This window comes from Epinephelus lanceolatus, chromosome 8, assembly GCF_041903045.1.
Source record: "Epinephelus lanceolatus isolate andai-2023 chromosome 8, ASM4190304v1, whole genome shotgun sequence".
Lineage (NCBI taxonomy): Eukaryota > Metazoa > Chordata > Actinopteri > Perciformes > Serranidae > Epinephelus > Epinephelus lanceolatus.
In genome coordinates this window covers 22,209,578-22,220,752 of record NC_135741.1, presented here as the reverse complement: position 1 = coordinate 22,220,752, position 11,175 = coordinate 22,209,578, and the positions used below count along the sequence as shown (strand labels likewise).

At 41.7% G+C, this 11,175-nt stretch overlaps 1 protein-coding gene across 1 annotated transcript in view; it reads right to left on the bottom strand.

Annotated features, from left to right (window-relative positions):
- Nucleotides 1-1,453: 1,453 nt before the first annotated feature.
- Nucleotides 1,454-11,175, bottom strand: part of kcna10a (potassium voltage-gated channel, shaker-related subfamily, member 10a) — a 28,860-nt gene continuing 19,138 nt past the window's right edge. The window contains exon 2 of the mRNA XM_033628261.2: nt 1,454-10,836. Within this exon, the coding sequence (XP_033484152.1) occupies nt 8,907-10,640 (1,734 nt within the window). The 5' untranslated portion in view covers nt 10,641-10,836 and the 3' untranslated portion in view covers nt 1,454-8,906. The remainder of the gene's footprint in view (nt 10,837-11,175) is intronic.

Sequence of the window (11,175 nt, the reverse complement as noted above, 5' to 3'; positions counted from 1 at the left end):
TTTGCTTGAAACAAACAGATTAAATTTTTAAAAAGTCATTATAAATTATAGAAGGATTACTTTGAGGAAGAGTTTTACATTTTTAATTAAAAATATTTGTCTGAATTTGCAATTTCAGATTTAATTACATATATTATACGTTGTTTACATACACAACATATACGGAAAGTAATCTGGAAGTATCTATTATTGAGTTTGGGGTAATCCCTCGGATTACATTACTGATTACAATTTTAAAGAGGTGTCTAGTGACTGTAATGGAATAGAATTTTAGTGACCTACCCAACCTTGCCAAGAATGCAGTCGGGTTGGACTGGCTGTGGTTCAAACCCTGCAATGCAATGAGAATATGGGACACACACACAAACACCCACACACATCCTGGATAAATAACCAGAAAGAGACACTAGGATTAAACTCAAAAGCCGTTTTAGTCCTCTATGATAGGATGTGATATCTGGGTTTAATATTTCAGCGGGGAATGTCCTTTTCAAATTTGAGTTTAAATCCATGGAAGGGATGAGGTTCAACAGTGTTTCTAGTCAAAATACAGATGTTATTGCAAGATTAGAAACCTCGGCTGTCATCACAGAAGAAAATCCTACCTTGGAGACAGACAGAGGGCTGCTTGATTGACAAGCATCACAAGTTTCTCTTTTCTGTCTATCTTGCTTTAAATAAAGCATCGCAGCACTCTTGTTTCCTCCTAATTTAATCAGATTCACATACCTTCGTCACAGTGGACATTGGGAAATGTCATAGCAGAGAAAGCACAGGTGGAACTAATAATGTCAACGATGACTCCGTTCCAGTGATTACTGCAACGCAATGCAGTGATTACCGTGTTGGTGAGGGGATTAGTTACACCTGTGTTTGACATGTCAAAATGTCAGTTTGGGAAGCACCAAGTTAGAGCGTGAGCGCGTACAATTTTTCAGCTATTAACTTGTCCAAATAGAATTACAAATACATACCTAAAAGCTTTGACCACATGACATGATAAAGGGTATCAACACACACACACACACACACACACACACACACACTCACACTCTTCAATGAGGGCTGGATTCTAACGTTTTCATGAACACACTTTGTTTCTGCAACATGTTGTCTGCTGGGAGGGGAGTATCTGGGGACTGATGGGACACCCTGACTTCATCGCTCTTTACAGTCACTGACAAAAATACTATATTGAGTGAACAGTGTGTCTCAAGTCAGACTCTGGTTCAAATACTGAACTAAAAAAAAGTGCACTCAGTAGAGGGCAGATCTCCACCTGGCTGCCCGAGCTGATTGCAGCCGCTCCAGACAAATCCTCCAGCAGATGCCCTGCAGTGCATTTCAGAAGATACATTAAAATTATGAGGCTGAATGTACATAAAAACACAGCCACGAATGTTTGATCCATGTCATTCCTAACTAGACTTTTAACAGTATTAACATTTCCTGTAGGCTACAGCACGACAAAGACCATCACTGCAACTTCTGAGAACTTTCAACAAGCTGTTAAGATAATCTGTGTGTGGCTTGGTTGGTCCATGCAGAGGACTGTGGGTCAGAATAGCCAGAAAAGCATGCTGGCTTGCATACTGCATTTTGACATACTATGTATTGAGACATACTAAATCTTTTTCTGGCATACTATGTAATATGGGTCAGAGATGGTGACCTATTAACCTCGTATCATGCCGAACTTTAGTGGATTATTTCATGTACGGATTTATTCTACAGATATTCCGGTTCCAAATCAGACCAAACTTTTCTATGGATATTTGTTTTTTTAACCCAAGCCGAAAGCCAATATGTGGCCTGCAACAGAGAGTAGGGCTTGTTGCTTTCAGACGAACCAATTTCTGGAAAAGTTGCGGCCCTAAAGGGCCAGTTAAGAGAAATAAAGAGTCAGTAGTGTTATAAAACAGTCATTAAAACAATTTTGTGACAACTGTGAATCACCACAACCACGAGAGGTCATTAAGCAAATTTGCACACAAAATATTAGGCTGATTGGTCTGATAGTTTGCCCTCCAGGTTGATGTCTGGCGTAGATAGTAAGTTTCTTCCCAGAAAAAGCTTTTGAAAAGGTTTGATATTTTTTTCAGGGGAGGATTTGGAACAGAAACAAGTCTGTGTGTGTGTGTGTGTGTGTGTATGTGTGAACATACAGATTTACCTGTGTGTGTCACAGATCTATTTCAATTGAAACCTATTTCCACACTTGCTTGTAATCTATCTGCATGGCCGACTGTCCATTACCAGAGAACGGCTAGCGTGTGAAATCTGCTCTCGTCTCCTCGCAAGCGTCATTTATCCCCCCTTTCTCTCTTTTCATCGCAGCTCTGTTTTCACTCTTTGTCCTTGGATGTCCCCCATTTCCTACGGCCATGTGGTAATAATCTGGGTCATACATCCATTCATAGTTTAGGGTTCCTGTTATGGGGTTTTCCCGGGGAGGAAATTCAACTGGTTTTACTACAGCAGTTAAAAAACAATTTTGGGGGAGCAAGAGTTGCCAAGTAAAACTCATCTGCTCTCCTCAGCAGCACTCAGAGTCTGAAATGTTGGAAACTCTGTGTTTGTGTTATTGTTCACAACCCTGCATAATAATAACACAACAGTTGCGATGTGACACAGAATTAAATTCAGCTCTAAAGTTGCCTGTGAGTACATCTTAATCTGCATTGCTAATAAGACATTTCTTGCAAATCAGAAGTTGCTATGACTTGATGAGTTTTATTGTATATCACCAAATGCACTGTAAATCTAATGTACTGCTTAATTTTATTATTATTCTTATTACATATTTGGTTGATTATACTGCAGCAATATATAAAAATTTGCACTATGAATATGCATAATATGTATTTGCAACAAGCAGTTCTTGGTCTTGTTGTTGTTGCATATCAGAGACAGAAAAAAGACCCCTGCTGTCATCATGTTATTCATGCTCTGATTAATATTCTCTGAATACTGTGCCACAAACACACCTTCCACTTTGCACACCAGCTACTTTTTAGGAAGTATGCAAGCACAATTTTTATTGTTTGGTATTAAAAAAATCTGACACTTTTTACACTGTAAGAGGTCTGCTGCTTTTCACACTGCACCACACTTAAAGGAAGCAAATGCATACTTTAGGATCCTGTTAACGACTGAGAGATTGTGTTTTATATGATGAATAAGTTATAAGTGTTTACTGAATCCATATGTTTAGCTAAGGAGCCTTTCTCTATCTGAGACGAGGTGTTGAGGCGAGTCCAGAGAGAAGGGTATCGGGTGAAGCTAACTGGCATTAATAGCTAGAGGACTACTCCATGTCAACCAGAGACCGGCATCCTATTGTTGTTTGGATGACTTCCAGTGGCACGGTCGCCGCACTGCCACACTGCCTTGTTGATGTGACCTCTATCTTTGTGTGTGCGTGTGTGTACTAACATTACAGTGAAAGCAGAGACAGGTTACTGAAAGCAGTGACGCAATCTCCCTGAAGGGGAACACCAATGGAGATAAGGAGAAAATACAAGAATGCTCACCCCGTCTCTCTCTGTCTATCTCTTACGAACACACATATGGTATGCACAAAAAACACACCTTTCTATTAAAGGTCCAGTGTGTAAAATTTAGGGGTATTTAGGTGAGGATTGCAGATTGCAACCAGCTCTCCTGGTTATAATTCCTTCAGTGTTCATTGCTAAGGAGGTTTTTACTGAGAGCCGAATTATGCGCAGAGGTCTTTTCCTCTCCAAAACAAACAGACCAGGGGCCTCATTTATAAAATGATGCGAAGGATACTGAAAATGTATGTATGGGCAAAAGCCAAAAATTGTGTGTGCCAAAAATATTCAACAAGGCAGGACAAGGACGAAAGTTATGGCAGCGAATTTACGAGTGGGGTAGGCGGGAGGGGTCGTGGATGGTTCCAACAGACAATGACTTTCACCAAGAGAGTGGTGTTCGCGTCCCCTAAGATTCTAAAGCCAAACCATGTTCTTTTTTCATCAACCTAACCATTTGTGTTTGTCGTTGAAGGAAACAAAGTCAATTCGTGTTGTTGCACCGATGTAGTGCATTTATTCTGAAAGAGACTGTATGTAAATGTTAAATTTTCTGTGGAAACAGAAGTGTATTTTGAAAGAAGAGCAGGCAGAACTTGACATGGTGTCCCAGAATGTCAACAACCAAGGGTACCTTGCACGTCATATGTGGACGTGGAAAGTCCACGACCAAATGTCAATATGTGACAAGGTTGCGGTAAGAATGTGTTGGGTAAAAACACTGGATCAAGCAGTGTCACATTACAAATAAGTGTTTCTCCTACCCTGTTTGGCATGTTGCAGCCAGCCCATTTGCCTCACACCTGCAAATGTGTGCTCGCCTTTTTCTCTGATAACTTTAATTAATAACTGCAGAAGTCTGCTCCTCTCTAAAACAAACGGACCAGTAAACCAGTAAAAACACTATAAAAAGAAGTTTCGCATTACAAATTGGTGATTGTCTGACCTTATACCTTTTTTCTTTGATAACTTAAGATCCAGATGTTTAGGAGGTTTGGACCAGGAGCTGAATTATTCAAAACAAATGGGCCTGGTGATTAAAATCTGGTAAAAACGCTGAATAAAGCAGTTTCTTGTGAAAAATATCTGTGTTTTCCTGATGCTCTTATTGTGGAGGGGCTGCTATCTATGGAGGCTGACCCGAAAGACTGAATGAATTTCCCTTTCTAGAGCCAGTGTTTGGTTTGTCCACTCTGGACTACTGTAAAAACATTGCCGTGCAAAATGGCGATCTCCACTCCCTTTGTAGATATAAACCACTCATTCTAAGGTAACAAAAACATGACGATTCTTAATTTCAGGTGATTATAAACTAAAGAAAACATACTTATTATGTTCAATTTCTTCTCATATATCCCCCTCAATCCTACACACTGGACCTTTAACAAGTCAGAGCACATAAAACATAAGAAGACATTATTTAAAATCCCAGAATATATTGCATACATTACAGTATATTGTGTACTGAAATGTTATACATACATACAAATATAAATACAGTGTAATGGTCTTGTTGGTGTAATAAACTCGTGGCCATGACGACGCAGGTAATCACTTCAGGCCATGTGCATTCGTTGTACAACAGTGACTTTACAGACGAGGGACTGACTATATCATGAAAATATATGATAACCACCGTAATCATTATCATTATTGTCAAACACACAGAAAACACCTACATGTAGTCTTTGATCAGAGGCTGAACCCGACATCAGACACAACACAAGTCTAAAGCTATTCTGAGAAATTCCTAGATTTCAGTTACACATGATGTTTTTTTTACTTTCTAAGATTTCGTTTTATGATGAAAACAAGTTACAAAAGAAATGGTCATAGAACCAACCACCAGAACACCACACTGATACAGCATAGCTAACATTCACTCCTCCAGAATAAGCTGGATCATGGGACATTTTGGCCTGTAATGTCCCTCGGAGTCATAACAGTTCCCTTTATCTCCTTCATCTTTGGCTTCCTCCTTCTCTCTTTCACCTCTGTTGTTTGTGATCACGGTGTCAGTAATACCCATTTTCCACCAAATTAGCTCTGGTTCTTGATCCAGTTCCGTTCAGGATTCCTGGAACCCTGGTGCTGTCGAGCAAACCAGCACGTGTTTCCACCAGTGTTGAGTGGAAGCTTTGTATTCAAAGATGGGTCATCGACAGAGGGCGATGCACAGTGCCCAACAGATGTAAACAGTAGTAACAAGATGGCGGATCCCAGTGGTTACACGCAAGCTTTTTATCCAAAAAACAAGCAAGGATCAACTACTAATAAGAAGAAGACTATCACCAGCAGGACTCCATCTACTTTTTCCATCCTGTAGAGTATGACACCAACTTTTCAGGTTCTGAACCAAATTATTTTTGGTCAAAATGCTCAGAGTGGTTCAAAATTAAGTGTGGAAACCAGAACAAAACATGCTCCATGTTGGTGGAAAAGGGGTATGAAATGTCTTCTTTCCTTAACAAGATATCTACTGATGAGTGACGATGTTTATTAGGACAGTACCTCCTCATAAACAGATGGGATCCACTGTACTTTGGATATGTTAACTTGTATTTCGGGTCAGAATGCATTTCTTTCCTGGACAGCATTTTGGAAAACACTCACAAACATAATCAAGAATGGAGAGAGGTTGGGGCGCTGGTGGCTTAGTGGTAGAGCAGGCGCCCCATGTACAAGGCTGTTGCCGCAGCGGCCCGGGTTCAACTCCAGCCTGTGGCCCCTTGCTGCATGTCACTCCCTCTCTCTCTCCCCCCCTTCATGCTTGTCTGTCCTATACATTAAAGGCTAAAAACCCCAAAAAATATCTTAAAAGAATGGAGAGAGGTTACAACATTTTCAACAAGGCTGAAATCAAAAATACTGAGCATATATGCATGATAAACACAGGTATTACACTAAGATTATGTATGGCGAATTCAACAGTGTCCCAACGTTACATAATTTAAGGCACTCCATTATAATACATAGTGTGGAGTCTGTTTGACTGCTAACAATAGTGGAGGATTCTTACCCACGCTACTCGTCAAAGAGGATGAATAAATACAATAGAATCGTGATACGGTTTTAAATAAATAAATACAGCCGGGCTATAATCTAGAAACTATACACGTGTTACTCATCCAAGACACTGACAGGAAAACTGTGTATTTTTTTGTTTGTTTTTTTACAACCTTGGTCTTATTTGTGTGGGCGTAGCCATCAGTTGATGATGACGTAGAACATTTTCAAGATGAGAAAATGCATTAACCAACTTGTCCATTATAATCATGTGTTGCTCAAATTACCTTAACCTAGGAGTCATCATAACAATCTCATGATGTGTCAGCTAATCCAGCAACAGAAAGGTGATTCCTATAAGCTAAATGAAGAAGTAGCTCTGCAATTACATCTGTCCCTTCGCTAAGTCCCTCCCCTGCACACAGACAGGCCAATCATAATGTAGCATCAGGCCAGCTCAGACCAGGGTCCGACAACAACACAGCTGTGCTCCATAGACTGCAATCGTTTCAGATTTCCTTCATTTTCAGGCTGGTTTTGTGGATTTGGAGCTAAATGTTGTGCCTGGGGCACGTCGTGTTTTAATGATACTCGTTACCTGGAGAGGTTGGAAAAAGATTTTTGGTTTTGGAACAGGGAAGAAACATATATCTTTTTCCTCTAACCCTGAAAAGTGTAGGGTTAGCTAGCTAGCTACTGAAGATATAGCCTACTGAATGTATACACATGCTGCTTTTGCTTTTTAATGATTGTAACAGTGAAACAAAGGCCGACCCTGCTGCACAGGAACCAGTGAAGGGAAGCAGGGAAACTTTGCTGATATTCAACCAGCTGTGTGTCATCACAGTGTGCACAGATGAACGTTGTTTGACTTCCGGAGATCCCTGCTTGTCCAGCGGTAGAGGTCCAGGTGCTGGCAGCGGCACGGGGGTGAAGCCAAACACCGTTCAGCTGCACACACTGCGATGCCACACAGCTGGTTGAATATCAGCAAAGTTTCCCTTTATATTCATTGTCTTCTGTGGCGATCAGCAGTGATGTGGTGGTTCACTTTTACACTGTGATCTGTAGCCTATAGTTTGGCTTTAGCTTCTAACTATCTTTGTCTTTTTAACCTGTTGTTGCTGCTGAGTCAGTTTGACATCCTGGATATATCCTTCAAACACAGACTGTAGATCCCTCTGTCTGCTTCTCTCTGGAATCACTGTTTCATTTTCCCAAAAATATAATAATATTTCATCAGGGAGTGCAGTTAGTTACAGTGTGGGTTCCATGCTTACTGCGACAGCTTGCCGGACCATTACAAAGGGGCAGGGCTTAGCAAAGGGTCAATTAACAGTCCTTGTTATATGAACATTTGGATTTTGACATTTAACTTTTCTCTTTACCTTATTCATCAAATTGTACTGCTTTAAACCTGTCTAATGATGCGTTCACATGGAATCAGGCAGATGGCAGATGTAAAACAGCACCGGAAAAACAAAATAAACAGTCTGACAAAATGGCAGGATGGTAAAACACATCATCCACAATGATATGTTGCGTTGGTGATGCTGTGTTGTTTACAAGGAATAGAAAAAATTACACTGAATAAATGTATTTTGTGTTTATTTTATACTAGTAACTTGCAGATTTCCTGTGTTTTCACCTTCTGTGAAGAAGCTACCCAACTCTTGGTTGTAAATTCCATCACAGAGGACAGCAGAATGTTAAAAATGTCTAACTTTGAACTGCAATGATGTCTACCATCACCACTGGTGATATTCTCTGGCAGCATCACCTAATTCTAATGTCCTGCTCTTGTTCACTAAAATAATATAGTTCGCTGTCTCCCTGATGTCATGTGAAAGCAGCATAAGATGTTTTTTGGCCCCAGAAGACACTGTTTTAAAGTTTTGTGGCCAAAAATATCAACTGTGGAGCTGATGTGCAAAATGTTATGAGCAATAGGATTAACAAAATAAAGAAAATAAGACCAAAATTATAAAAAAAATCCTTTAAACATACATATACTGCTGAATTATGACAATGAAGGATTTCTGTTTCTATGCAACTAAAAGTCCAAAACTTGAAATATGCTGACGTACAATCCTGAACATGAATCAATTCTTCAGCTTTTCGGTTATTTTCAAAGTGTCATTTTCAAATTAGACACAAAAGAGGTAAGTACAGTACATCCTGTGTAGCCTTATAAAATATTTTTAACTAGGCGCAAACATTTTTATCTCATTGATCCCATTAGACCATTGTTTGAGGGAAATCAAGGCAGTTAATTTCCTTGATATTGTCTTATTTTTCTCCTGCTTTGTGGCAAAGTCTCTCCTTCTGAATTGTGTCCTTGTAGAGTTATTTCCCCTTGTCAGTCTGCCAGATTCCATTGGCTTTATTGAGCGAGGTGTTGCTGCCCTCTTTGCTGTCTGTTTCAGTCTTCATGGCTTGTTCAACAGCATCTGCCAAGGGCAACTTGTCCTCTGCCTCCGTCTCTCTGTGGTAGAAGTAATTGAAGTTTGATACAATGACGGGAACAGGCAAAGCAATGGTCAACACACCTGCAATGGCACACAATGTGCCGACCATTTTACCCCCCATGGTGATGGGACACATGTCCCCGTAGCCTACAGTGGTCATGGTAACCACAGCCCACCAGAAGCCATCAGGTATGCTGACAAACTGCGTGTTAGGCTCGTCTACCTCTGCAAAGTAGATAGCGCTGGAGAAGAGGATGACTCCGATGAAGAGGAAAAAGATGAGCAAGCCGAGCTCGCGCATGCTGGCCTTCAGAGTCTGTCCCAGGATCTGCAGCCCCTTGGAGTGACGAGAGAGTTTGAATATACGGAACACCCTGACCAGACGGATGATACGCAGAATGGCCAAAGACATGTTCTGTCCTGAGCTCTCTTGTGGCGTCGTGACCAGTTCTGTAACCACGGTAACAAAATAAGGGATGATGGATATAACGTCAATGATGTTCATGAGGTTGTGGAAAAATTCCTTTTTGCTAGGACAGACCAGAAACCTCACACACAGCTCAAAGAAGAACCAAGCAATGCAGGCAGTCTCGATGAAGAAGAAGGGATCAGAGAAAGTTGTGGGCTTTGCAGCAGATGGAGCCACAGAACTGTAAAATCTAGACTGGTTGAAAGGCTTTATCGCTGTGGGCACAATTGGGTCGGTGTCATCTCTGAATTCTGGCAGCGTTTCCATACAGAAAATAATGATGGATATGACAATGACAAAAACAGACACCAGTGCTACACCTCGGGCCGCATTTGAGCTCTCTGGGTACTCAAACAGCAGCCAGAATTGCCTGTACACATCATTATTAGGTAGAGGGATATCGACATCCTTTATGAATCCTTCATCTTCTCTGAACTGCTCCATGGCCTCACTTCCAAGTTCATAGAACACAATTTCATCTGCAAACACATCCAGGGGAACGTTAGCTGGACGTCTGATCTTACCCCCTGACTGGTAGTAATACAAGATGCCGTCAAAGCTGGGCCGGTTCCGATCGAAGAAGTACTCGTTCCTCATCGGATCGAAGTAGTCCATCCTCTTCAAAGGGTCTCCTAGCAGTGTCTCAGGAAACTGGTCCAAAGTTTTGAGCTGCGTTTCAAAACGTAGGCCTGCGATGTTGATGATGACTTTCTGGTCTCCGTCATCCAGGCCTCGTTTATCTACAAACAGATCCTCGCAGCACTCCTTAGCGAGCCGGCTGAAGATCGTCTCACTCTCCTTCGTGCCCTCACTGTTTAGCAGCAGTTTCCAGTTGGAGATCATACTGGTGCAGCTGCTGCGCCCCTGTCTGCTCGGAGTTGGCATGGTTGGGGACTGGGGTACTCCGAGTGTCTGTGTCTGCATGTGTGAAATGGGCGAAGATGAGGTGGATTCCCACATGCGGGAGGGCACGGGCGTAGAGGGGAGCTGAGAGCCTCGGATAAGGTAGTTGCTGCATGGGCTGCTGTGCTCTGGGGGCATGTCCACCGTGAGAGCTGTGGTCTCATCAGCGTAGGTGTCCACCTCATCAAGATCCCCGTCGAGCTCATCCAGGCTCTCAAAGTCTACCAGGGCCACCTCCATGGCTGCGGTTCAGCCAGTGCAAAGCCTTGCGACCCCAGGATAAGACAATCACACACACAGACGCAAGTGCACAGATGGGAGGCTCAGTCACCACAATCAGCAGCAAAGCACCAGAACATCCAGTCTTCAGCAGCAGCAGCGCTTAAAGTCACAGGACAAACTGAAATTGCCCTCTATTCTTTATTTCCTCCAACACCTGTAGAGTGAGAAACAAAGAGAGAGAGAAAGAGGGTCAGTGTGTTTCTGTCAATGGTTAAGGGTTTGTTTTGTGTTAATTGCGATCATGTGACGGGAATATGACGTTGGAAAGCACATGTTCGATCATGACTCCTTGTTTCTTAGATACCCATCTCTCTGGAAACCAGCACAGAGAGAAAGACGAGTGAGAAAGGGAGAGGGGAGGAGGAAGAGGAGCAAGAGGGTAAGGCTGCTCAATGATGGAAAGAAAGAATGACAGAAAGGGGGATTATAAATATTTGAATCTTTCTGAGAGAAAGCCAAACTTCATGCTACTTCTTTCCACAGTTATGGAAAA